Here is a 27,025-nt window from a genome sequence, read left to right as displayed (position 1 = left end):
TTTCTTTCTATAGTCTGGAGACTAACGTTGTTGGTCTCATGTGTTAAAAATATTACTTCCCAGATCATGTCATTTATTTTCACAAGGTGTCTTGTGAGTGGAAGTTCTCGATTTTAATGTGTTCCATGTTTTCAGCTTGCCTGATTTCAGGTAGGCCCGTGGTGCTGAGCTCACTGGGGCTTCAGCCTTCTCTAGAAAGTCTCCGGTTACTTTATGAAACAGGAGCAGCAACAGCAGCACCAACAATAAAACCTGTTGGGAGTTTGCTTGGGTGGGTGCAATCTACAGGTCAGTCTAGAGAGAGGAGACTGTTTTGATGGAGACCTCCCCTCTACACACACTGTCTTACTGCCCACATGTTCGTCTTCTTAAATGCTCGGGCAAAGTTGTCTGCTCTTCTGCGTGTTCCTGGTATATGCACGTGTTTGTTCCGAGGCCCCTTAGTTTTCGGTGTCTTTGGCGAGGACATCTTTGCTGCAGTGTGAGTGTGTAACTGACTTTTGTATGTTTATCTTGCATCCAGCCACCTTCCTAAGCTGCCCCTGCTTCTACTGATTTGCCTCCGGATAGTCATATATCCCTCTTCCTCTTCAATGTCGCTTGCTTTCCGTCCTTTTCCTGTTTGAGTCAGGGTCTCCTGGACAGTGTTGAATTGACGCAGTTGAAGATCTCCTTTCCTTGTTTCTGGTTTTTATAAGGAATGTTGTAATTTAATTAAGAATGATGTTTCCTGTTGCCTTTTCCCAAATGCTCCTTATTAGATTAAGGAAGTTCCCTTAAGAGTTTCTGTTCTGCAGAGTTTTGTTTTATGCTTTTAATCATAAACGTATGTTGTATTATCAAAGGCTCTTCTGCATCTATGAGGATGGCTGTTTTTTCCTCTTACTGTATTACTGTTACAGCTTATTCCAGTGGTAAAGTCCCTTCTATGCCAAGGGAAAAATCTAGCTTGTTTAACTTTATGTATCTTTTTTCCTAAATACATGTCTGATGAACATCTGGAATCTGTTTGCTCTAATGTTGTTTTAAATACTTGCTTCTTTCATCATAGTGAGTTTGGGATATATTTTTTCAACTGCCTTTGTCTGATTTAAGAAGGATTCTTTTTCTCCTATTTTTCTTTTCTCCTATTCCCTGTAAGATTGGGTGTAGGATGGGAATCACCTGCCTTCAAAAATTGGGTAGTACTCAGTTGAAAGCAAGTTTTTCAAGACTTATAAAATTATTTGAATGATTATTTTTTGGTTAATGTCCTTAAATTCCATTTTATAGGTGCATACTTATAGTTTCCTACTTTTTGAATTAACAGCATAAATTTATTCACTTGGTTTTGAATGACTACTTACTACTCTTATTTTTCATACAGTTTATCTGGGCCATATCTTGTTTTTATCCCTTGACCACCTGCCTGACAGTGTATATTGAATAGTTACTACCAGAGAGACATACTTTTGACTCTGCTGAGAATCTATTCCAACTTTAGTTTGTGTTTTATTTACTCATTTTTCTGTTGGTCTTTCCTTTTCTCTGTTTATTCTTCAGTTCTTTTCTGGCTACTTAAACCAGACAGCTCAGTCCATTTTTAGTCTTTTTAGTGTTATGTTTAAGATTCTAGTTTCCTTCTCAAGTCGACTTTAATGGCATCTCATAGGTTTAGTTAAATAATGTCCTTGTTTAGTTTCATTCTAGATGTATTTAAATTTCTATATTTTTATCGATAGCCCATGAATAAGTGAAGTCTGAAAATTTTCAAACGCGAGGAATCTTTTCATCATTTCTTAATTGCATCGATGTGATGCAACATGTGATGCTTGTCATTTGGCATTTATGAGTCATTCCTTGTGTCTGCTTTAGAAAATGTTCTGTTGCATTTTTGTCTCAAGGTGATTGCATCTTTGTTGCTACGGAAGACATGGAGGGGCCTGTGGGTCCCAAGCCTATGAGGTTTTGAGACCAGCAGGGTGGGTGGTAACCTGTCCCTTGCAGGAAGTCCTCACGGTTCTGCTGTGGATCGCTAGTGAGGCAGGTGACTGAGTGTGAGTGTGGAGGACTGCCTGGAGGCGTGGTCCAGACTGAGCGTGTGCTGAGGGCTCTGACGCGCATCAGACAGACACACGGGAGGAGCCCAGCAGTGCTGAGGTCACCTGTGGTCAACGTGGTATTCTAGAATGTTTTCTTCTATAGTTTCATTTTACCCTGATTTTCTACTATGTGTCAACATGTATAAAGACAGGACAAGAAAAAAAAAAAAAGAAGAAAAATGTAATTAGTATATTTTTTGTTAAAGAAACCTCTTTGTCCCACGTTTGTCTCAGGGCTTGGAATTCTGGGCCACACTGGGCATCTCTGAGCAACAGTCACCAGCAGTGTGTTTGCTGGGCTCTGGGACACGATTCCAGAGTCTCTGAGGATGAGAAGTCCCTTTTCTTTTAAAGATTTTGCTGTAGGGCGATGCCCATGTCTTAAAGTCTAACTTCTTAAAAATAAACAGAAATGAAAGTCAGTCTGAGTTACATGGGGACCACTGAGGGTGCCCGTGGCCCCTCAACAAAGACCTCCCTGCTGTGGCCTCAGGTAAAGCTGGGGACCATGGACCCCACAAGAGCTTGCTCCCTGCTCACCCCTGCATTTCAGCAGAGGAGAAGCTGGAAGCCCCGGGGGGCACAGATTGGCTGGTGGCTGGCCAGTGTCCAGTTCTCCGCGGCCTGCGGACACCACTGCCTGTTTCCGGCACCAGGTAGGGTCGTTGCCTCCTGCGAGCCAACTAGATGATCCACCACTGCTACTGTCACTACTTTTCTTTAAATCCAGCTCCTGTCTAGACCTTTGGCTTGAAAGGCCTCCGCTGGCCAGGTGGCTCTCCAGTGTCCTTCAGCCTGCCCTGAGCGGGCTGCTGGCTGCCCTGGGGGCCTCCCAGATGGTGGAGCGGTCCGTGGTATGTCTGGAGCAGGGGTCCTGGCTTACTCCACGTTGTGTTTGCTTCGGGGCTTTGCTGGCCTTCTGGCTGCTGGCCACAGAGGCACTGCTGCTTTCAGGCAGACAGACCACACGCTATTTCTGTGCTGTAACTTTCCAAAGCTTCTTCCCAGTCCACCTCTCCAACCACACGCTGGAATAAGAAGTGTGTCTGCAGCTATAATCAGCACTCTTAACTACTAGTTAAATTCAGAGCGAGTGCAAACTGCGTCCCACCGCTGCTCCCAGAGAAGCTATAAAAACACCCCAGGCCTTGCGAGCAGGGGCCTTCATGGTGAGGTGGTCCCTCCCAAACTTTCTAAGGCTGACAGGATGTTCAAAAATAGCCCAACTGTATGTTGGGGGTGGATCTGATGCCTGAAGAATTCTCTGCTCCCAGGAGTCTTGGCTGCCGACCCCCTTTCTGGTTTCTGTTTTCCTGGGATAAAAGGCATGGGAATAGCCACTTATTTCCTGTGGGCATCTGGAGGACAGCATTTCCTTACTGGTCTTGAATCCGAGGTGCAGGGTGTGTACCTGAAAGAGCTAAGAAGTGGGTACATATAAGTTGGGGGTATTGGAGGGGCCCCTGCTCCCCAAATGCTCGGTACCTTCATGGGTGTAGGTCATCATAGCCCTCTGCCTGCCTGCCCGGAGGGGATTGCCGCTCACCCCGATGGGCAGATGTGGTCCCGAGACCCGCAGGCGCTGTGGAAAGGTGCCGGGGTCGTGGGTATCACTAGCAGGTGGGGCTCGAGTCCGCAGCTCCTGATTCCTTCCATGTCGCTCCAGGCGGAGGCTCCCAGACGCTCTTTCACCTGCTTGTGCAGGGCCGTCGGGACTCCAGACACCCATCCGGACGGCCTACTGGCTCGTGGCTCCCCCCTCATCCATCACCGCAGCCCTTTCAGCACCTGTGCGCCCTGGGGTTCTCGTTAGTCATGAACCGGGATGGGGAGATATTCTCTCTTGAAATCCCGTGGGCAGCTCCCCGGGCCTCAAGGGCCAAGTTCAGACTCTCCTCCTGAACCTATCACAGCCTGTCGCTCTCGGCCCAGCACATAGCTGGCTGGAGTCCAGGGAGGGCTTCCGGGCTCCTCCCTCCCCTGGACCGTGGCAGTGGGAACCGTCCCGAGGGCAGTCTGGTGGAGAAGCCCGCTCTAGCCACTGCGCCCCCAACCTGCGCTCCCTGATGTGCTCAGCTCCTGCCGGGCGTCCTCCGGAAGGCGGTTGGCGGGGCTTCGGGAGAGCCAGGCGGGGACAATGCGCTCATCAGCATCTTCGAGTAGGGCTTTCGGAAGGATGCGACCAAGCGGTTGTGACTCAGAGGAGCTTGGTCCACTCACGTCGCATCCACTCAGGCTTTGGCGTCCTGGACGCCCGGTGCTCAGTGTCTGGAGGGGGCATCGTGGGAGTGGGTGCTGGACTTTCCTCCCTCGCTGCCCTCCTGGCAGCTTTTGCTCCCTCGCACAGAGCTGATGCTAGCAGCAGTTCCAGGCTGGAATAACAACGCAGTTTCTCTCAACACTTGATATTTTGAGCCTGCTGGGTCTGGCCTCTTCTGAGAACCTAGAGAACACCCCAGGAATGTTGGGGTACTCACATTGCAGGAGCTTTCATTTTAAGTGAAAGGAATGTCTGGTGCCTCCTCTCCCCTCCCAGTCTTTTTGGGAGCCTCTCTGCCCCTTCCCACCTCTTGCCATTGTCTGGCTGTGACAGCCCGATGTTGTCAGGGTGTCACCTCTCCTTCTCGAGGCTGCAGCTGAGGCTGCTTCATCTCGGAGGTGCTCAGGGAGGCAGTCGCAGACCTGGAGGGGAGGGGGGAAGTGGTTCCAGGACACAGATGGATCACTGGGCGCTTCTGCCCCGAGCATGCCAGTGGCAGATGGACATGCACATGGTCTGCAGGTGGCTGCCCTGGGCTCAGGGCCCAGGAGCTCCTTCCCAGGAGCTGGCACTAGGTCACCCTTTGCCTGGTGGCACCTCCCTCTTCCCAGGGGCTCCCTGTGCTGCCCCAGAGGAAGGGCTGGTGAGGGGTCCAAAAAGTACAGAGGGATGATGTAAGGACAAGCCAACTAACTCGCAGACAGACAGACAAAAAAAAAAAAGCACAAGGCTTCTTTGCTTTCTTTTCACTCCTGTCCTGTCACCTAGTGTGGGAGGGGAATAAGTCATCTTGAGGCAGAACAGCCGATAAAAAGAAAAAGTTCCAGATTCCAGACCCAAGTGGCTTGGCCCTGCAGGGTCCGCCCGGAGCAGGTGCCCTAGTGCGCTCCGCGCCGCCGCGGGCCTGTCCCAGGTGAGCTGCGGGCGCGGAGGACGCAGGAAAAGCGCTTTTATACCCACCCCGTGGGGCGGGGCCGCCTCTGATTGGCTGGGCCGTTGCCGGGCAGCGAGGCCCGCCCCGCCCCGGGCCGGGAGGCAGCATCCCTGCCCGCAGGATGCTGTGCCGCCCCGCCGGGTGGGCTCGCGTGTTGGGGCTCGCGCAGCAGAGCGCGGGCGTGGAGGCTCCTCGGGCCTCGCCAGCCGGCCCCAGGTCGGCGCTCGCGCGCCGCTGGCGTTTCGGCCGCAGAGCTGCTGCTTTTGCCCCAAGTCCAGCGTGCGCGATGCGGGCCGGCGAGGGAGATGCGGCGCCCGCTCCCTTCTCCCCGAATCTCTGCAGCCCCTGCGCCCCTTCCCAGCCAGGCGCCGGCCTTTCCAAAGGCCATCAGGGCGCCCAGGCCTCCCGAGGGCGGCGCCCAGCGCTGGCCTGCCGGTGCCTCGAGGTGGGCGGGGCTGGCCTCTGGGGGCCTGTGGTCAGCGCCGCCGCCTGCAGGGCCGGTTGTCCAGGTGTCCTAGAGCCCGGGACGCTGTCTCAGGGAGGGAAGCCCCTCGGCCCTGGTGGGTGCGCTGTCCCCAGGCGCGGGCGGGGCCGGCTCTGTCAGCACCTCGGCCCTGAAGGTCACCAGCCCGTCTGCCCCTGCAGCACGGCCGCCCGCGTGGTCCTGGGTTTCCTTCTTAAGTGTCAAGGCCCGTCCCCTGGGGTCAGTGCTGATGCTGGAGTGAGCCTGGTGGTTGGGCCAGCTGGCCAGGCCCTGCCCGGCACCCCCGCCTGGGCGCTGGCCCCCTCCTCCCAGGAGCCGTGAGGGGGGCCGTGAAGGGTGCTGCGGGGTGTGGGGGCTGGTCCAGCCTAGTCCTCCAGGTCTGCCTGACCCGTGGCCCCTGCCCCGCGGGCCCCCACTCAGCAGTAGGGGCCCTGCAATCTGTGAGGGATGTTTCCGCCTGCGCCTCTTCTCTAGTTCACTCAGCGTCTGCAGCCGAAGCTTCTAGTTTGCAGAAGGCAAATGGTGCGCCCGGAAGATGGAAACTTGTTCAGAAACTACCGCTTTCTCCCCAAACCCTTCCAGAAGTAGAGAGTCTGGGCTGCGCCCTGGGGAGGGGTCCAGGTGCCTCCTGCTGCAGGCAGGGCTGTGAATAGACCAGGCCCTGGGTTTGGTCTCTCGGCTCTGGGTCTGGAAGGCTCTTGGCACTAAACTAAGGACACCCCTTACTGGCCAGACCCCCGGGTTGGCTGCTGGATACGTTACACGGGGCTTGGACACGTGGTGCCCACTGGCCACCCGCTGCCGTGCCCCAAGCATGCATGCCCTGCGGCAGGAAGGGCCTGGGGAAGGTGCTGCCATGGGTCCCTTTTCTGGGTTGGGGGCTGGGCTTGCAGGAGCCGCCTCCCAGCCCATCTATAACCCAGCGCTGCCTCCGAGCTGAGCAGCTGGAATCTTCTGAGGCTCGCAGGAACGGACCCAACCTGCTCCTCGTGGGAGGTCGGGGTGTGTGTGTGTGTGTGTGTGGTGTGTGTGTGTGTGCTCGTGCGCGTGGGCGCCAGGAACTGGGAAAGGTAGACAGGAGGTGGCGAGGGGAGAGGTGGGGCGGGGGTGGGGGAGGCCGGCAGGCTGGAGAAATGGTCTGTGGTTTGTTGCTGGAGACCCGGGCTGCTGGGGGGTGGGTTCGCCCAGCCGAGGGCAAGCGCTGAGCTGCACCACAGGTGGCGCCCCCACGCCCCAGGACCGCACAGGTGTCTCGCCCCGAAGAGGGCTTTGGACCTGCAGGCCTGTTCTTGCGAGGTCCCGCGCTTGCGCTCCAAGCCCCTTCCTCTGGGCGGCCCTTGGGCTCCTAAGGCCCAACCCCGGGTCCCCGCCTCAGACTTCGTCTTCCTTATAATGGCAGGTTTTCTCCAGCACTGGAGAGGCTGTGGGATGGCAGTGGAGGCCCCTGGAAAACTGGACATGGGGGCGGGCAAGTAGGCGGCGTGTTGGGGTTTTGCTCCTGGAGCCCTTCTGTTTGGCTTTTGGTGCATCTCCGCTGGGCGGCGGGCAGCGGGGCCCGGGCCAGGGACGGGCCCTGGACGGGATCTGCCCAGCGGAGCCAGTGGGGCCGCGGCCCGCCCACCCCTCCTTGCTTCTCTCCTCGGCACAGGCCAGGCCGGGGGAAGCCCGGCTGCTTGGGGCCGGCCTGGGTGTTCCTGGGGCCTTGGGCCGGGTGGGTCCTTCCCTGGTGCACCCCTCAGCGGGTCAGTGAGATGGCGGGGACCCCCTGAAGGACTGGCCGGACCTCCAGGTGCACCCCAGAGCCATGAGGCCAGGAGCCTGAGGGAGGAGCCGTTTACCTCCCTCCTGCGGGAGCTGCCAGAGCGCGGCGGCTCTGTGTGAACGTGCGAGCACGAGTGTCAGTGAGTGTGTGAGTGTGAGCACGAGTGTGAGCAGGGATGCGGGGATGTGCGGGTGTGGACACGTGTGCGCGGTGTGAGCTGCAAGGGCCCAGCAGCCCTGCTTTGGGTTCATGATGAGGCTGTGAGCGCGTCTCTCGTCTTGGTTCTGCTCTTCTCGCACTATCCCTGCAGCGCGCCCGGAACCCTCATGCGGCTGGGCCCCGGGAGCTGGCGGTGCCGGGTGTGGGGCGCTTGGCTCCCCTCGCACTGTCCTCAGTGTCCGCAGGGCCGGAGGGCGAGCCGCAAACAGGTCTGCCAGGCGCGGGGCGCAGACTGTTTCCGAGGGCTGCCGGGGTTTTCTTTTGGGGGCTGGTTCTTACAAAGCGCACCCCTCCTGGGAGTGCCGGGCCGAGGGCTCTGCGGCTGGGCGGGCGGTGCAGGGCTCGTGGTGAAGGCGGCCCCTGCACACCCTCACCCCAAGAAGACGGTGCGTGCAGTGGGGGGACCACCCTGGGGACACAGGCTCCAGAGAGGCCAGGACTCCCACCCTGGGTGAGGAGACCCCATCCGGGTCTGGCCAGAGCTCCTCCAGGGCAGCAGCCCTGCCCCTGCAGCCCCGCCCCACCCCATCCCACCCCACCCCTGCAGCTCCCCGCCCCACCCCCTGCCCCTGCAGCCCGGCCCACCCAGCCTGGCCTGGACAGCATGTCCCTAGCGGAGTGATAACAGCGTGGGTCTGTGCGGCTCTTGAGAGCGTCGCCATTTACTAAATAGGGGCAACATTTTGTGGGAGGCCTCAGCCTGATCCCACATCAGGGCCCCGGGTGGTGCTGGCCTACCTGGGGTAGGGACGCTGCAGCCCCCGCGTGCTCCCCCCCCTCCCTCCCTCCTGGGTGGCTCCCCTGCCCTCCTTCTATTTCTTAGCGATGCTGTGGACCTCGAGCAGGACGCTGCCCGCCCATGTCCATCCTGTGCCACCCGGGGCAGTGCTGAGCCTGAAGGGGGTGTCTGAGCTGTACTGGGTGGTCTGGGGGCACATGATCATCCTGGCAACTCTACAGGGTGGGGGCATGCAGGGAGGAGGTGCGCAGGGAGGGCGAGGTGGGTGGGCTGGGCGGATCTGGCCAGCGGAGCCCAGGAAGGCCCTGGAGCCGGGGGAGTGATGCTGTCTTAAGACCGAGGGCCCCGGGGACAGCACAGCCAGGGAGGCGCTCTCACCGGGTCGGGGCGCAGCAGTCAGCTCTTCAAGTCCAGCTCAATCAGAAACGACATTCCGGGAAACCCGGGAGTGCTAAGGCACCGCCGCAGGAGGCAGGGCTGGCGTGGGGAGGCGCTGAAGTCGCCTGCTTTCTCGCCCTGTGTGCTTAGTGACACAAAGGGGTGACCTCAGTGGCCACAGAGGCTACCCAGGACAAATAGGCCAGAGAAGTTTGGGAGAGGCTTTAAAATGGTGTCTTTCTCCAATGTGCACGTCTCCTCTCTAGCTGGGGCGCGGACCCCAAGTCAACACGCATGCCCAAGGGCCAAACCTAGTCTCAGGGGCCCCATGCCATCGCCCCAGACCTGGAGAGACCGGCCTGGAGCGTCCCCGCTCGTCAGAATAACAACCGGTCAGCATAGGATTATTTTCGGGTGGAGGCTAGTTTAGCTGGAGTCCGCGCCCCTGTCAGCCTCCTCTCTGGCGTCCGCAAAGTACAGTAAATATTGTCGAGCGAGGGCGGCCATTTAGAGGCTATTTTGAGGTGGCCTGAAGAATCTCGAGTTTGTTTAGAAGAGTCACCGAGAGGCTGTCCTGAGAAGAGGATGTGTGGGCTGTGGGGAGGTGGTACAGGTCTCCGCATTGAGGGGGGCCTCGGCTGGCGGGGCTGGGCCTCTGTTGCCAGGCCCTGGCCTCTTCCTGGGCTTCCCACGTGCCCCCCCCCCGCCCTGTGCACACTGCTCTTCCTCGTCTCTGCTGGCGGAGCCCGGCGTCGGCACATCGGCCCCCGAGGCATCCTGGGGCGTCTTCTCGAGGACATCCCTGCGCCGTCCTGTGCGTGGCGTGGGCGCCGAGCCCGGCCCGTCACTCTTGCCTCTCACCGTCCCTTGTGGCTGCCGGGCCGAGGGTCTGGTCCATTCGCAGGCGGCTGTGGCACGAGAACCCTTCTCTGCTCCGCGGTCGTCCGTGCCCCGACGACAGGCTCGGGGGTCTGACGGGGGAGAACACGCCGAGCTTTGAAAGCGGCATGTGACACGCGTGTCTGCCCCGCAGAGACACAGCTCGTCCGTCATCGCAGAGAGGCTGCCCGGGGCAGAGCCCAGCACCGGGGGCGGGGGCGGGGGCAGGGGTGGGCCCGGGCCTGCGCTGACTTCTTGGGGCCACTCTGCCCGCCTCGCACCTCTCCGTCCCCTCCTCCCGGCCCCCGCGGCGCCGCTTTGTCCGGACCCCCGGCCCCTGGGCCGGCCCTGGCGGGTCTCAGCTCCCAGGGGGGTGAGCGCGCAGGAACCACAGCGGTGACTGCTGAGGTCACAGCGTGGACACCTGCTGCAGTGTCCGCATCTGCTTCTGGGGTCACGTCCCAGGTAAACCATTTGCACTTGACTCTGTCTCGGGTGTGGCTTGTGGGAGGCCCCTTAAGATGCTGCCGTCGATGTCTGGTTTCCTGTGCAGAGTGAAGACGCCGGAGGCCTCGCGGGGGAGCTGGGTGAAGGGAAGAACGTGAACACACTGTCTGTGCTTGCTTTTGGGGTCCATAGCTTGGAGACTCCCCGGGGCGCGGGTGGTTTTCAGAAGAGGGTGCCTGCCTGCCATGCACAGGTGGCGTCTGCGGAGCGGGGCCAAGTCTACAGCATTTCGTGCTGCTTTACATGGCGCCCGCGTTGCCCCCCCTCTGCGAGGGCCTCGCCGCTCTAACAGGGAGAGCGCGCCTCCCGGGACGTGGTCGGCCTGGCCGTGGGCCGTGTGCAGAGGAAGCAGGTGTGGGCAGCTCTGGACAGGGCAGCCCTCCTGTCCAGGCGCTTGTCTCTTCTCCGCTCCGCCTCCTCTCTGGACCGCGCTCAGAGCAGGCTGGAGCTCTGTCTAGAGCCTTCTTGCTCCCCTTATTTGCATCAGAAGACACAGCCTGAGAATCCCGCCAGCGTGACTCCGTGACTCACCAGTTCGAATATGTTGGCAAAGTCCATTTTTACTTTGTTTTGGTCAAAGGAGGACAGTGGGGCCCAGAGCAGCCAAGTCAGACCAAGGCCGAGCCCAGTCCTGGGAGCATGACCGGCGCAGCCAGCTGCTGCTCTGAGAGGCGCTGGGGCCACGGAAGGTCGCGGCGGCTGCAGTGCGCCCCAGCTCCCTGGCAGGCCCCCCGCAGAGGCCCCTCGCCTCCAGGTCAGCCTGCGCTCGTCTCAAGGGACAGCCATGCCGGCGAGGATGGTCCCTTTCTCCGAGCACCCAAAACAGGCCCAGAATTGTCTGTAAATTTGATTTTTAGAAACCCACTTTGCCTTCATGTCTAGAAAAACATTCTACCTCTTGTTCAGGACGGAGCCGGCCCTTGGGCATGGCAGGGCGGTGGCCGGTGCCTCCAGAATCGTCCTTTATCTCCAGATGGGGCTGCTGCCCTTGACGTCACCGCCCCTGCCCCTCCCTCCCGATCACCCCGTTTCTCCTCTGCAGTGAAAGTGACGCTGCAGGCTGATTCAGTCCTCTGGGTCGGGTGAGGTCTCCAGCTCGGGGACGCTCTGGCCATGGCATTTGGTGTCCTTGGGTCACCTGCATCTCGGTCCAGCAGCAGCCATGACCTCTGGAGACGGCCCATCAGCAGGGAGAAGGGCGGCGGTGGCGACGAGGACCAGCTTGCTTGCGCGGCGCTGACGGTGCTCGGGTCCCGTGACCAGAGTCACCTCTGATCACAGCTTAGTCTTCGCCAAACACTCTGCTCTGAACAGGGGCTGTCTGGGGCTGAGCTGTGTCCCCCACCTTCAAACCTGGCTCCCCTTACTTCAGCATCTCGGACAGACCCTGTCTTTGGAGACGGGGTCTTTGTAGAAGGGGTCAGGTTAAAGTGAGGTTCCTTGGGTGGCCTTAAGCCAGTATCACCAGTGACTCCATGAGACAGACCTTCAGAGACAGACGTGCGGAAGGGAGGACGTGGAGACGTCCGGGGACATACAGCCACCTGCGGGCCCAGCAGGCAGGCTTCAAACAGGCTCCTGTCTTCCAGAGAGACACGCTGCCACCCCGTGGCCTCAGACTCCACTCTGGAACAGCGAGAATAAACCGTTAGCTTCAGCCGTCCAGCTTATGGCGCTGGCTGCCGCGGCCCTGGGAGCTGGCTCTGCTGCGGGGCCTTTGCTGCCGACACGCACAGACCTGATCACGGTGACAGCAGGGCTTTGCGGACAGAAGCAAGCTTTATGGGGTGTCCACTGGCAAGGGGCGGGAGGCAAGCTCAGACCTGACTCCTGATGAAGAAAGACGTTGTATTATAGGTTTGGGGGTTGAGAAGAAAGGGGTCAGCAGTATTGCCCAAGGGCAGAGCAAAGTGGACTTGGCTGAAGCTCGTGGGTTCGCTACAGGCCATCCATTCATGCAGAATGAAGAGGCGTCTCTTCAGATAACCGAGGCCTGGGTTTCTGTGACATCCCCCGCGCCTCTGGGCAGCCCCCTCGTCTGTGTAGTGTCCTGGCTCCGGCTGACCTGGGCCCAGCTCAGGGGCAGGGATCAGTAGCCTCCAGGCTCTGCTGAGTCGGCCAAGGCAGGGGCTCCAGCTGGCTGAGGTCAGCACGGGCCGACAGCCTCGTGGGGCGCCTGGAGGGCTGTGTGGTATCCTCGGTCCCCCCCACTTCGGAGATTCTGGAACCGTTACCACGGGCTCAGATGCCCCTGCCCGCCCCTGGGCTCTGGGCTGGCACTGGGAGCCTGCAGTGGTCCCCCTGGGCGGCCCCACGCGCTGTCTCGTCTCTGCATGTGGCCGTCCCGACCTCCCGTCTCAGTGCCGGGAAGCCCTTGAATCCCGCAGGACTGAAGCACAGAGCTGGCCTGTGGTGTGGGGCCAGGAGCGCGCCCGGCTGAGTGCGTCGCGGAGTGGGCTTGGCTGAGCACGCAATGGCCTGTCAAGATGGCAGAGAGGGCGAGCTCTGGCCGACCCTCCTCTGGCGGCCGCGTGCCCTCGGGCCCTCACTCGCGCTGTGTGGGGCGGCCTCCCCTCGTGAGGCGCCCTGGGCAGCCTGGGGTGTCAGCGCAGGGGACCTGAGGCCTGAGAACGAGGAGCCCACTTTCTGCTCCCTCCACCATGCGCCTCATGGCCTTGGGTGTCTCTCGCCCGAGAGCTGGGGGGACGGGGCCCAGGGGGCGAGTCCTCGGCCTCCCGCGCCCTGACCTTGGGGTGTTTTGCCAATTCTCTGCCCCACATCGCTGCCTTTGACCAAAGCCTGGAATGTTCCTCTTGGGTAGGCTCACGCAGAACACAGCAAGTCCCGTCTTGGTGATAACACAGGTTTCCTTCTGGCCTTTTCTTTCTCAGGGATGGCTGCCTGGTTCATGGGCGGGCCTGGAGGAGCCTGGTTTCTTCTTGCACAGGCCGGGGGGTGGGGGCTGCTCCCTCCGCCGGGCCTCTCACTTGGCCCAGGACCGTAAACCTATGACGCAAATCAGGCTGGGTCATCGGGACCCCCAGTGCCCTGGAGCCTGACAGCAAACAGCTGAGTGGACACTCATTTGAACTGTCCCCCGCCACCCCGGGTGTTCTGCTCTCCCGAGCTTTGGGCACAGGTTTGCCGGCGGGCACCACAGTCCTGCAGCCCGGCTGAGTGACAGCTGAGCGCTGCCTGCTCCGTTGCTCGCCTGTCAGACTTTGGAGATGCCTCCCGCCCCCACACGGGGGAGTGCCATGCCCTGAAGCTCAGCCCCACTCTCCCTCCTAAGCCGAGGTGTCTGACGGTGTTACTTATCTTCCCACTTTAGAAGAATTTTCCAGTGGGCCAGTATGAGCAGAAACAGCCCGGGTTGCCTTGTCGGGGGACCTCGGACACCGGCTGGTGTCCATGGGTCTCGGTTTCCCTTACAAAGTCGGGGTGTAGCATCTACCCAGTGCCGCTGGGCTGAGGGGCTGGTGAACTTGTGTGCCCAGTAAGCTGCCAGTAAAGCCAGCTGCCCGTGCTTCTTAATGCTGATTTGAATTATCGTTGCATTTCTTGTGGGGCAGAGAAACCCCACCCCCAAAGCTGACACCGTGAACCCCGCACTCAGGTGAATCTTCATTCTGACAGACAGCCCATCAGAGAAGGCAGAACCTCTTGACAGTAGCGTGGATGTCAGATTTTAAATTCGGGTGAGGCCTGTGGGCGAGCAAGCGCACGTTGGCGACGGGCTCGGAGAGAAGTCGGGTCACGACGCAGTTTGAGCGCTTTCCCCACCGAGCCAGTGTTGATACGCGGGTCCCGAGCCGAGGCAAGGAGATGTGGATGGATGGGCCCTCTCCCTGGTGAAGTCAGGAAGATGCCATCTAGCCAGAGTTGTCTAATTCAATGTGGCATTTCACATTTGCTATTTCAGCGTTTTGTTAAAGTTGTTAACGTTTCTAAAATGCAGGCGCCATCTGGTTCACAGCCAAGTGTGTTTGAAGGTAAATATCAAGAATCCTACTGGCCCCCATGCCTGGCTCTGCTCTCCTCTCTGCGTTCACCCCACCCCAGCAGGGAGGTAAGTTAGGATCTTGCGTGGTCATTGGGGTTTTCCTTGTGCAAATACAAATGGGGATGATGAGACACAGTTGCAACATCCAGGATGTTCTGCAACTTGTTCTTTCAGTGTACTACGTTTTGCAGATCCTTCCATTTTATTTTATTTATTTATTTTTTAAAAAGATTTATTTATTTATACAAGCACTGGGCACAGTCAGAAGCGCGGGAGGGTGAGAGAATTCACCAGAGCCAGAGCGGGGAGCAGAGCAGGCAGAAGGACCGAAGTACACTGCTGAGGGGAGCAGCGGGCGGCAGGAGAGGTCTGTGCGCCATGTGGGACCCTCGCCTGGCGGCTGGGATTGAACCGGCGCTGCAGAGGCTGTGGCAGCTTTGCAACCCAGCGTTCAACCGCTGCGCCACCAGGGAGGCCCAGATCCTTCCATTTTAATACAAAGAAGGGCCTTCTCAGCCTCCAGCGCTGATCATTTTGAGTTAAATTGTTGTTCTTTAATTTCTCAATTTAAAAAAAAGAATATTTATTTATGCATACAAGAACTGGGGTACAGTTGAGAGGTGTGGGGGGGGTGAGAGGAATCATCAGAGACAGAGTGGGGAGCAGAGGGCAGCAGCGGGGAGACAGGAGAGATCTGCTGCACCCTGTGGGTACCTCCCTTGGCCGGGGATCGAACTCATGTTGCAGAGGTTGCGTGGGGATAGCTTCATAGGTTACGTCTTATCCCCTAGCGCCACCAGGGAGGCCCAATTTCTCAATTTTTATGACTTGGTATAAAGGAGAGGAATTCTTTGGAATAAGTTTTGATTTTTTTTGGTATTTATTTTGACCTGCTTTGGCTTTACGGAAGTCTTTGGAATGTGTGTGTGTGTGTGTGTGTGTGTGTGTGTGAATAGTGCAGGAAAAAAAATTCTCGTTCTGCTCAAAGCGATTTTCACGTGGGGGTGCACACCCTTGCTTCGACTGTGGTGGCTATGAAATGAGAATATGGTGTATTCTCACCCCCGCCCACTGACATATCCTCTGCAGCTGCTCTGCGGCCCGCACATCTCCATTCTTCTTCTACGGACTTGATGCTCCTTTTTCAAATCGCTTTGATGCTGACTTACGCCTGTTTACATCAGAGGAGAGGCTGCCGTTCTGTGGAGGAACGCTCAGAAGGGGGGTTACCCGATGGAAGGATTCACTCTTCCTTAGGGGCCTTGATAAATGCCACCTGCTGCTTCTCGAGTGTTGGCTCCTTGTAAGGTCCCTTCAGCCACATTGTTCATGCACGTCTCCAGACGGTAACGCATGATCACTCAAGATGGCATCCTCAGTGTGCAGGGCACAGGGAGATGGGGTAGGGCCAGCCAAGGTCACGGAGCAACTGGAGGCCGACCTGGGGGTGAAGCCCAGCGCAGGCGGGTCCGTGGGAGAGAGGCCGGCGAGTCTGTGGCTGGTGCGGAGCTAGGCGGCGACTGGGCAGGGCTCTTTGGCAATTCTTACAAAAGCGGATGGGCCAAAATCAACACTTTGATTTCATTTCAGACAAAATCACACCTAATTGCTTGTAGATATTGAGTCACTCAGTAAATATTTACTTGTATATTTTACCAGAACAGCATGGTTGATGTTACGTGGGATTCTCCGTTACCTGGAAGCGTCAGTGTCATGGAGGAGACCATCTTTTCTTTTTTTTTCTTTTCATTTTTTTTGAAGATTTATTTTATTTATGCACACAAGAACTGGAGTGTGAGCCAGGGGTGCAGGGGGTGAGAGGATTCACCAGAGAGAGTGGGGAGCAGAACAGGCAGATCTACCGAAATACACTGCTGAGGGGAGCAGCGGGGAGACAGGAGAGGTCTGCTGTGCCACGTGGGTAGCTGCCTGGGTGGGGATCGAACTCATGCTGCAGTGGCTGAGACAGCTTCATAGCTTCATAGCTTCATAGCTTCATAGCTGTCTTCATAGCTGCAGACAGCTTCATAGGTTGCGTCTTAACCTCTTGCGCCACCAGGGAGGCCCAGGAGGCCATCTTTTCACTCCTGTTAACTGGAAATAAAGTCTCCATGATAGACAAAGAGTTACTAGATCAGCAAAGTGAAGATTTGAACCCAGAAATCAGTTTGACAGATTTTATTCTGCCAGAGCCATTCCGACAGTCGCACTTTGAATTGAATTCGGGTACACAGAGGTAGGAACAGTGAGTCATTTCATTAAACATGTGATTATTCTAGACGGGGGAGCTCTGGTTGGGTCTGAGTCGTTTTGACCTAAAGATACATTGACGTTTTCTGTGTGTGGAGGTGGCAGAGCTGGGGTGTGATGTCTTTCCTTCGGGAGAATGCGCCCTGGGGTTGCAGAGGCTGGGCCTTTGGCTCAGCCGCCTCTCTCAGCAACTTGGTCATCGTGGCAGAGAAAAGTCTTCCCCTGCAGGCTTCAGGGCTGTGCGGAGGCCTCTGTTCGCCTGTCTGCTCCCATCGGGTGGGGTTCCCAGAGCACTTCACGATGTGTCCACAGCGCTGACCGCCTAGCGTGGGCCCGGGTGATGGGACTTGGCTGGCAGCACATTTTGCAGCCCAATCTGTGTGGAGCACAGCCTTGGTGCGCTGTAATACGGAGACGAGCGTGAGCAGCAGGTGAAAACACTGTCCTCCAGGTGAGGACGTTCTGGAAAGGGAGGCAGAATAAAATAACAAGACAGTGAGTGGAGCCACAGACGGTGGTCACTGCTGAGGGGAGAAGTGAAGAGGTTGGGGGTTGAAGAGTTTGCACTGAGTGGGAAACCAGGAGTGGGTGGGAGCTTGGAGAGGGGACCCTGAGGAGACTGTCCTTGCAGGCAGCAGACCCAAGAGAGATGGCACCAGCGCCCGCTCTCACCAGCTTGGTGCGGGGCCAAGGCCACGCGAGGCAGAGGCTTGGACACCAGCAGGGCGAGGGTGCCTTTGACTGCAGGCTCCAGCCTGTGGGAGCTCCTTGCTTCGGAGAGTTCCGGAGCCCCCTCCCACCCCGGCAGGTCGGGACCAGAGCCACTTGCCAGGGCTGGAGTCTGACCAGCTGTGCAAACTCTGCTGCTGTGGGCACAGCCAGTCCTTCCCCCACACTGGTGCCTGAGATGCCGGGTGGGGACTTAAACAGGCTCAGCCACAGCTCTGCGGCGTGTCCCCTAGGAAGAGATGACACCCCAGCTCTGCCTTCTGCACGCTGAAAACGTGTGCATGTCCTCAGGTCCAATGAACTTAGGACCCCCGGAGGCTCTCCTGTCCAAAATAATTCGACCTTTGATGTCCGTGACGCACTGCTCCTACCTGCACACACAAAACGTGGGCTCGCGGCGCCGGAACAGCTCGCAGCGTGAGTCTGCCGCCTGCCTCCCGGCGGGCCTCCCGTGCATGGTCTGGTGACAAGCTCCAGGAAGCTCGCTGGCCCGGATGCGCGGCTGCTGAGACCGCACGAGGACCGTACTGGGCGGAGCAGGCCTGCCGTCTGGCGCTGTGGCTGTGCCAGCGGGCCTCGAGCGGCCAGAGCCGGGTGTCCTTGAGAGGTCGAGGGCCCACTGGGTGTCCACAGCTCTGTCCTTCCCCGGAATGGACTTGTGAGCCCGCCCACACCTGGTGTCCAGGACCCAAGCCCCACGCTCAGGACATGCGGGAGGGAGCGCCCAGGCCGCGCCCTGGCCTGGAGTAAACGGGCTTTCCGGGCACTGGTGTGGGTGTTCCAGCAGGAGGCTTCCGCCCCAGAGGCTGTCCCCAGCCACAGCGGGCATTTTCTGGGGAATAATTTGAAGCTGGCGTCCCTGGTTCCCTTTAGGGAAGGTTGCGTCAGTTTATTTGATTACGCTCGATCCCCTCGGGGTGGGCTTGGAACAAAGCTTCGTGTTCAGGAGGCCGAGGAGCTGGGCTGCGGTCGCCTGCTCGGCGGGCTCTGGAAGGTCTCTCCTAGCCCGGGGCGCCGGGGGACGCCGCCATGGCCGAGCTAATTCTGAGTGAGTCTCTGCTTTTCCTTTCTGTTTGCTGGAGCTCGGGCTCTAGCTGCGGCTGGAGGCTGGGGGCGGGGAGGGGCTGGGGCGGGGTCCAGGCAGAGAGCCCTGAGCCCCTCTCCCACGTGCCCCGCTTGCTCTCTGTCCTCTGGGGACTCCTCTTCCCGTGGGGTCTCCTGCAGGGTCAGACAAGAGGGAAACTGGAGGCCTGGGGTGTTCTCAGCGGTGGGGTTGGAGCAGGGGGTGGGGCTGGGACCAGGCGGCACGTCGGGCAAGGATGGACCTTCCTGCCCCTGGTGTTGGCCATGCCCTTTGACCTGAGCTCTCGGTCCTGTCCGGCCTTCCTCCCGGAGAGCTGAGACTCGCGAGAGGTCCCCACGTGCTCCTGGTCACCAGGACATTCGATCCCTCGTGGGCCACAGTAGCCCCGGGGCCTGTGTGAGTTGATCAGGAAGCTGGGCCTGGCCCCTGCCTCCTGGCCGGCCACCGGCCCGCATCACCACCACCAAGGCGATGCCGCGTTAGTGTCCGAGCGTCCCGCGTGACGACTCAGGTGTGTTCTCAGCCTCACGGTGGCCTCTCACACATGGAGGCCGAGCGGTCACTCCAGCACTTGCCGCTTCACCTGGGTGGACGGCAGGGGGCCGAGGAGGGGCACCCCCCAGCAGTGAGGGGTGCACCCTGGACTGCAGGCCTCAGGGGATGGACGGTGCAGAGCCCTGCGGGTGCCGCTCGTTACCTGGGGGGAGGCCGGGCAGATCGTTTTGCTTCTCAGAATCGGCTCAGAGTCTGGGAAATGAAGGCGATCGAGGGGCCAGGAGGAAGGCCCGCCTCCGAGGGACCCGCCAGGCCCTGCAGCCTGAACACACCTGAGCACAGTGACTGCTTTTGATTTTAAACTTGCCGCTGGCCGGAGCCCACATGCCCTGTTCATGTGGGAAGCTGGAGTAACAATGGGGCCTCTGTCTTCCTCTGCGTGTCATTCCTGGACGGAGGTCCGAAAGGGAGGCTTGTCCGGCCGCCCGTGGGAGCTCCCCAGATATTTGAAGCTTGCGTGCGGAGTGTGTGACCTCAGCTCTGGGAAAGGTCGCGCCAGCGTCGGCCTCAGAAGTGAATGGGCGAGCCCCCGCGAGGCCAGTGTCCCGGGGCCCAGCTGCTGGCCAGAGACGCGCTTCTGGGGGCGAGTGCCTGCCGGCTGAGCCCCGCAGGATGCGGCTCGAGGCCAAGCCCTGACCACTGCAGGAAATGCTCCAAGGCCATGTCTGCGCCTGCTGGGTCAGGGAGACCGGCCCCCAGTGCTGGGCGTGGCCGCAGGACACCCGTGTCTGCCCGCCTTGGTTTCCCCATTGTGCAAAGGGCATCCTAGCAGCCGCTCCCGTCGCTAAGTCTTACGTGGCTTGGAGGTGGCTCCCGGCCCTGGTTTTTTTGAAGCAGCGGAGGCAGGGAGGTCAGGGCCCCGCGGCGCCCACGGCGCTGGAGCCCACGCTGAGATGTTTCAGGTCAAATGAGCACATTTCGCCTCCTGGCCAGCAGGTCTCCCTCCGAGCGCCGTTTTCTCCGCCGGCCCTTCCCACCTCCTCAGCCCGCCGCCCCCAGCCCGCCCACGGCTCCGCAGGACCCCGGCCGCGGCGCTCAACCCGCCTTGCAGACGTGGGAGGTGCTTGGGTTGAATAGTGCGTGTGGCTGACCAGATGTTCCTCTGCCAGTTTGTTGTTCCCTCTATGACTTGACGTGCTCAACAGGAAAACAAAGGCTGGCTCTGCTTTGCGTGTCGCGGCAGATGCCGAGTTCAAGTCTGCAGCTGTTCTGTGTCTGCGAGATCCTCTCCAGCTCACCCCGCGTGCAGGGAAGCGCTGACGGCCTCCCCGACGTGTGTGTGTCTTTGCTGTCACCATGGGGGTCATCGCCAGGAGCCGTCTCATAGTCTGCTCTGGAGGGAAGGGGCCCTGGTGCGGGAGGCTGGCCTTGAGCTGCTGCGGAAGGGGCCACGCAGGCCGAGCCCATTGCGGGAGGTCCAGGAAGAGCCCATTGTGGAATCCAGGTCCAGGAAGAGAGGGTGTGTCCTGCCCCTGCCGCTGTGCTGAGGGTCACGCCCGCCCTTGGAGCGGCTGTGACAGGATCGGGAGCAGGAGAGTTGGGGTGAGGGGTGGTGCTGACATGGGAGGGCAACAAGCCAGGGTGAGCCACAGTGGACGGTCCAGGCAGGAGGTATCCAAGGATGCTGCCTGCCGAGGCCTGGCCATGGGGCAGGGTCCTGGCTCTGGAACCTTCTGTTGAAGGAGAGCCCTGACTTTGCACCATGCTGTGCAGCCGAGTCTGGGGACGGCGGGGCCCACAGGGGCCTAGGGGGGTGGGAAGTAGCTGCTGGGAGGGAGACGTGGAAGTCGGCCCTCAGCCGGGCCTGTCCCCAGGTCAGAGGCCCCTGGCCAGGGCTCCTCAGTGGACCCAGGTGTGACCCCGAGGCCTGCCCATCTGTGCTCGCCCTGGGCCTGGACACCCCGGAAGGCGCCTGTGTCGGGGCCGTGGGCTCTGACGCTGTGCTCTCTCGTTTCAGACTGCTCGGCCATGACCACGGCGCGGTACCGGCCCACCTGGGACCTGGCGCTGGACCCGCTGGTCTCCTGCAAGCTGTGCCTGGGGGAGTACCCGGTGGAGCAGATGACGACCATCGCCCAGTGCCAGTGCATCTTCTGCACCCTGGTGGGTCTTTCGGGGAGGCCCGGCTCCTGCACGTGGGGGCCCCGTCCCTAGCGGAGGGGTCTCCCTGCCGAGACTCCCATGCGGTTCTCAGAGGAGTCCCTGAGCAGGTTTCCGTCCAGTCGCTGATGGTGCAAAAGCGTCAGTTAAACAGAACCTTAGAGGCCGGCGCGCAGCTGACCTTCTGTGCTTGGGCCGCACCTGCCCCCCCAAAGTTTTGTCCCCCTTGCTTCATAGTCAGCAGTTCAGCTTGAGGTGGCGGCGCCGCGGCCCAGCGAGCGCAGCCCAGCCCTCCCGCTCCCCTGGCAGCCTCGGACTCAGCGCAGACCTGGACGGGGCCTCCGCCTCGTTCCCACTGCTCTCGCTGGTGGCGGGCGCAGGGAGGTCTGGGGGGTCCGTTCTTGCTTGTCTGGGGCAGGGTCTGCTCGCACTGGTGGTAGGTTCCGGGGGGTGGCGGGTTCTGGACCCGAAGCAGTGGCGGGGTGGGGAGCGGCGCCTGCGCTTGGCCTGCCCGTGCCTGCGCGGGGGGTGCTCTCTGCACTGCCGCCTGCCAGCCGCGCGGCTGCCTGGGTCTGAGAGGCAGGTCCAGGCGTGGACGCCACGCGGCCCGGGCTGGGGTGGCCCACTCAACCCAGGGCCCCCACAGACCTTGGGTTCATAAGGACGTGGTGGTCGGGGGGCAGGAGCCGGGGCCTGCCCCACTGGGACCTGACTCGTGCTGCAGATCCCACCTCTCAGACCCGGGAAGGAAGGCGCCCGCTCCTTTTTCAGACCGTCCCTTACATTTTTCTTGATTTCCCCATTTTTCTCTGAATTCAAGAAATACACAAACAACAACAAACATTCACAAAAGAAAACAGCCACTTTCTTTCCTTTCCATTAAAAACCCAGCTGCTTTTGTGTTCTGCTCCCAGAATGGGGGGACTTTCCAGTCCACAGTGGGCAGGGCCGTCGACACGCATAGCAAGGGCCTTGGCAGGCCCCGGTCTCGGCGGCTCGCAGCCGGACAGCACGGGGCCCGGCCTGGCAGCCACAGGGTGTCCCCAGGACAGAGGAGGGCACGGCGAGCCACGGGTCTGCCCCTCTGCACCCTCTCGTTGTCCGTCTGTACCGTCTGCCTGTCACCAGCTCCTGGGAGCCCCTCCCGGGGGGCACGCCCAGCACTGGGAGCGGAGACACAGCGGGTCTTGCTGTCGAGGCCTCGCCCGACGGAGGGGCCTGCGCCGGGGTCACAACTGTGGACGACTGTGGGCCAGGGCAGGACAGAGCACGTGTGAGTGCGTTCATCGGCACCCGGGCCGGGGCGGGTTGCTGTCCCTCACCTTACCTCGTGGAGGGGAGCAGAGGCCCACGGGCACGGGGCTGCGACCGCAGGGAGTCGGCTGGGGCTCAGCCCCGCTGTGGTGGGCGGCCTGGCTCTGGACCCTGCCCCAGGCTGTCGGCCACGCTGGTGCCAGTCACGGCGGGTGTCTGAAGAGGACAGGGCGGCTCAGGCGCCGTGGCCACAGCTTCTGGGCACTTGCCCTACTTGTTGGGTCAGCAGCCGTCAGCGGACCTCCAAGTGAGGAGGCAGGCCGTGCGCAGACGGGGCTTTGGGGCGAGCAGCGAGGTCTCGGGCCCGTGTTTCCTTGGCAGGGACTGCTCGCAGCTCGGCGGGGCTGGCGCGTTGTCTGTGGGCCAAGGTTTCAAGGAGCTGGAAGGCAAAATGGAAAAGGAAATGCCTGGTACATTCTGTGGCTCTTACCACTCCCCCTCCTATGTAGAGAGGACGCCCCTTTCCAGGAACAGGATGACCTCGATTTCTGTTTTTTTAAAGTGATTATTTTTGAGTCTTCAGTGAATGAACCTTCTCACTTGCTAGAACTGTGAGAATCGTCATTTATATCAACTCATCATGTATATGTTGAGCAATGCCACTGGCCTTTGCTGGACGGTTCTCGTGCATGAGATTCCCACCACCCCATGACAGGCGCTCAGGCCATCCCACATGACAGGCCGTGAAAACGGGGCGAGTGGGGAGAGGAGCAGATGGTGCCAGGACCGGCAGAACTGCGGGGGCCACCGCGGGAGCCCCTCCCCCAATGGAGACCCTGCTGTCTTGCTTTTTTTTTTTTAAAGATTTATTTATTTATGCATACAAAAACTGGGGTACAGGCCAGAGGTGTGGGGGTGAGAGGACTCACCAGAGACAGAGTGTAGAGCAGAACAGGCGGATCAACTGAAACCCACTGCTGAGGGGAGCAGCGGGGAGACAGGAGAGGTCTGCTGCGCCCTGTGGGTAGCTCCCTGGCTGGGGATTGAACTCGCGTTGCAGAGACTGGGGACAGCTTCACAGTGCTGTGCGTGGCCCCTGCGCCACCAGGGAGGCCCGAGACCCTGCTTGCATAGGACAGAATCCATCATACATCTTAGGGCGCAGTAGAGACTTATAGGGTGTAGCTTTGCGCTTCTCTCAATGGATTGCTAATAGACTCTTCAGCGGGGTTATTTCAACACTACGAAGTGTGGCTGTTTGGAACCCAGACCACCCGCCGGGCTGGGCTTCCCGCCTGGGGGCGCTGCTGAGAGATTGTCTCTGCGTCTTCTCTCTGGCCCCGGTGCTTCGTGTGCTTTTTGTTCTCATGTGAACTCTTCACAGTCCTGCCTCGGCCACGTTAGCAGCGCACTCCGGGGAGCCGTGTCTTCTGCTTGTTTACGGTGTGTTTTTCAGGGCGCACTGGCATCTAACAGAGGACGTCTTGGGGGGAGGCCTGGGCGCTGTGACGGCCTCACTGCTTTGATGCGAGGCTGCCCGTGCTGCCACGCGGCTTCTGTGACCAGCATCTTCGGGCCTCCCGAGCGGCCAGGCCCTGCCAGTCACGTGGGGGGAGTGTGCCTGGACGTGGACGTCCAGCTGGATGCAGGCGTCCTGTGGGTTTGGGTTCAAGGCCAGGAGGCTGCTGTGGGTTAGCTGACAAGTCCGTTGGCGACTCAGGTTTCACACCGAGGTGACTGTCACGCCTGTTGGTGAGGATGGTCTTGGGGCTCAGGCTGTCTCGGCAGCTGTGGCTTTAAGTGAAACCGCAGAAGGGGGCGAGCGCCTCGGCCGTGTCCTTTCACCATTGTCCACCGGCCTCTCTTCTGCCATCACAACACGACGAGCGATGTTGGACGGCAGCGTTAGTCGGAGCTCCTGACCGTGACTCACCGCCCGGCGTGCCGTGTGCACTCGGGGGGTGCTGCTGGACCTCTGGCCGTGTTTCCGAGGCTGTGGCCGGGACTGTCCGCAGACCCCGCTCGGTGAACCGGCCCGAGTCCGGGCGGAAGAACTGCCCCAGAAGTATGTGTTGGGTGAATGAAACCATTAATTTGGCGGTTGCTATGGGCTACCCGGGGACAATACAAACCCGCGACGGAGCGGCGTGTGCACGCTGACCTTGTTTGAACGCATCTCTTCTGCCTCGGCCGTGAGGAAGTCGAGATTTCACAGCGCTTCTCTGTCTTCTTGCAGTGCCTGAAACAGTACGTCGAGCTCTTGATCAAGGAGGGGCTGGAGACTGCCATCAGCTGTCCGGATGCCGCCTGCCCGAAGCAGGGCCGCCTGCAGGAGCGCGAGGCAGGTGCCGGGGCCTCTGCTTGGGCCGGGCCGTGCCTTCCGCGTGGGGGGGGGCTGGGGGCTCCGCCCAGTCTGTGGCCTCAGCTCCTGTTGCCCGCTCCCTCTTGCCCCCTAGATCGAGTGCATGGTTGCGGCTGAAATCATGCAAAGATACAAAAAGCTGCAGTTTGAAAGAGGTAGGTGCCTTGGTCTGTCACCCCTTCTGATTCCTCTGGGGGAGCGATTTTGGTGGGCACGACTCTACATCACTCGGCTACACTCGGGGCAAATAAGTGATGTGACTGGACTTGTGATTCCCTGCGGGCAGGCTGGACCCTCGAGTTGCTCATGCCCAGGAGCTCACACCTAGGAGCGCATGTCCGAGCTTTGGTTGTGCATCTGATTGTAGCAGGAAGGATTCGGGAAACACAATTTGCGTGGAGGGATTTGGGTTTAAGGGGTGGTTTCGTGGGACAGACCTTCACAGGGGCCTATTCTTCAGCCAGTTAAGAGAGAAGGGGACTAAGCTCTTGGGCTGTGCTGAATTTCTGATGCAGGAGCAGCGGGGCTCAGCACGAACTGGTCACCGGTGGCCGTATCAGCCTGTAGCCCAGGTGTCTCTGCATGCCCACCCCCCAGGCGGGTTAGTCCAGGGGTGCCCGTGGAGCATGGAGTCTTTTTTTTTTTTTTAAGATTTATTTATTTACACAAGATCTGGGGTACAGGCCAGATGTGCGGGAGGGTGGGAGGATTCACCAGAGCCAGAGTGGGGAACAGAACAGGCAGACTGACGAAGTACACTGCTGAGAGGAGCAGCGGGCAAGGCAGGAGAGGTCTGCTGCGCTGTGTGGGACCCTCGCTGGCTGGCTGGGACGGAACCCACACTGCAGAGGCTGCTGACAGCTCCACAGCGCTGCGCTCAATCGCCTGCGCCACCAGGGGCGCCCGTGGAGCATGGAGTCTTATCTCAGTCTCAGCATCCCTGCGGTGGCCGTGACCTAGAACCTGACCCAGCACACTCTCCCTGGTCTCCCACTCAGTGTCGGGCCTTGCAAGCCCCCAGGCTGGCGCCCCGCTTGGGTGTCCACGAGGCTGGTCCTCTGGCAAAACGGTTGTGAAGAGACAGCGTCCGAGTTCCATGGCTTCTGCCTGCTTTGTCTCTGCTGCGGTCCAGGCTTCCTGGGCCGGCACTGGGCCCAGGTCAGCAGCCGGTACGGAGGCGGCCCTGGTCACGCGCTGACCGCAGAGCCGCCCAGCTAAGGACAGAGGGCGGCGCAGAGCGAGGGAGTCCAGGAGGCTGCTCGTTCAGCTGAATGGGGACAGGCTCTTGCTGGGTTCTGTTTTGTTTATTTTTTTAAAAAATGCTAAAGATAGTTGTATTTCCTCTGAGACTGGCTTCTCAAAAAAATGGCAATATGCAGCCAATTTGAAAAATCAACCAGGATTTTTGATGGCAGTAAAATCTGTTTTCCAGAACTTTTCACTTAAATGGCTTGAATCATGGTTTGGAGCAGTTTCTAGACTAACTGTAACGCCCCGTGGTAGAAGTGTTGCTATCGGTGCTGTGACCTGGGTCAGCTTGTGTTTCTGAGACTTTCAGGTTCTTTGGAAGACATTTTCCAGGAGGATTTTGATAGAAACAGCAATTATTTGGGTTACAAGAAAATGAACTTTCTATGACATTGAATTTGAAAATGCAGCTGGGTAAATGTTCCCACCTAATAGTTTCTCCGCTGCTAGCATCAGAGGCACTTTTCTCCTTTTGCATGAAAATGAGGCCAACTTGACTTAGGTTAAAAGAAAAGCTCTCAAATCTGTCACTTTAAGACATTTTGCTAACATTATGCTGAAAACTATAAAAAGAGAGGACTCAGACTCATACCAGCAGGGGCCTGTGGAGTGAGACCTTAGGGCGACGAGCCAGGCTTTCGAGCCAGGACGTGGAGCCAGCGTGGAGATAGGATCAGAGCAGGTTTTGACTTGGCCTAGTCCTTGGAAATGTACTCAAGAAGAATGCTCTGGAAGAACCCCCTTCCATGGTTTCCTGAACCGACTCCTGACCACAAAGGCCCAGGGTCCGTGGAAGTCACGAGCACGTGGGCTGCCTCGCTGTGGTGCCAGCTGACCCGTGGACACGTCCCCGCCCTCCGGCGTGTTGGGCCGGCCGGGAGCAGGCACGCAAGCTGCAGGCTCTTTGTTTCTTCACCATCACCCCATGACTGTCCCTCCCTCCTCCCTCTGGCTTCTCCCCCACCCCCGGCCTCTGGAAGCCTCTCTGGTTACCACTGTCCTCTAGTTTTTATTAGTATCCGGCTTTGTCAGAAGGGGGGCTTTCCTTCCTGGCATTTGTTCCCACACGGCTCCTCTAAAGACTGGGGTGGGGATAGGCCTGGGGGGGGCAAGCACCCTGGGCTTTAGCATGACATGCTGCACTGTCCACTTCCAGGTCCAGCTCTCCTGGACCGCCTGCCGCCCGGTGCACCCCCT

General features: G+C 59.4%; 1 protein-coding gene across 4 annotated transcripts in view; it reads left to right on the top strand.

Annotated features, from left to right (window-relative positions):
• Positions 1-27,025, top strand: part of RNF144A (ring finger protein 144A) — a 65,218-nt gene that overhangs the window by 25,000 nt on the left and 13,193 nt on the right. For 2 of the 4 annotated variants that reach the window (XM_037528563.2, XM_054701419.1), the window contains exons 2-4: positions 20,822-20,967; positions 24,455-24,559; positions 24,675-24,735. In XM_037528563.2, the coding sequence (XP_037384460.1) occupies positions 20,833-20,967; positions 24,455-24,559; positions 24,675-24,735 (301 nt within the window). In that variant the 5' untranslated portion in view covers positions 20,822-20,832. Of the gene's footprint in view, positions 1-14,243; positions 14,313-20,821; positions 20,968-24,454; positions 24,564-24,674; positions 24,736-27,025 lie in introns of those variants that run through there. The other 2 variants (XM_037528564.2, XM_037528566.1) reach the window with 2 other exon arrangements.

This window comes from Talpa occidentalis, unplaced genomic scaffold, assembly GCF_014898055.3.
Source record: "Talpa occidentalis isolate TD23 unplaced genomic scaffold, MPIMG_talOcc4v2.1 talOcc4.5, whole genome shotgun sequence".
NCBI classification, from domain to species: domain Eukaryota; kingdom Metazoa; phylum Chordata; class Mammalia; order Eulipotyphla; family Talpidae; genus Talpa; species Talpa occidentalis.
Note: the sequence above shows the minus strand (reverse complement) of the source record. Positions and strands in the feature narration are given on the sequence as shown.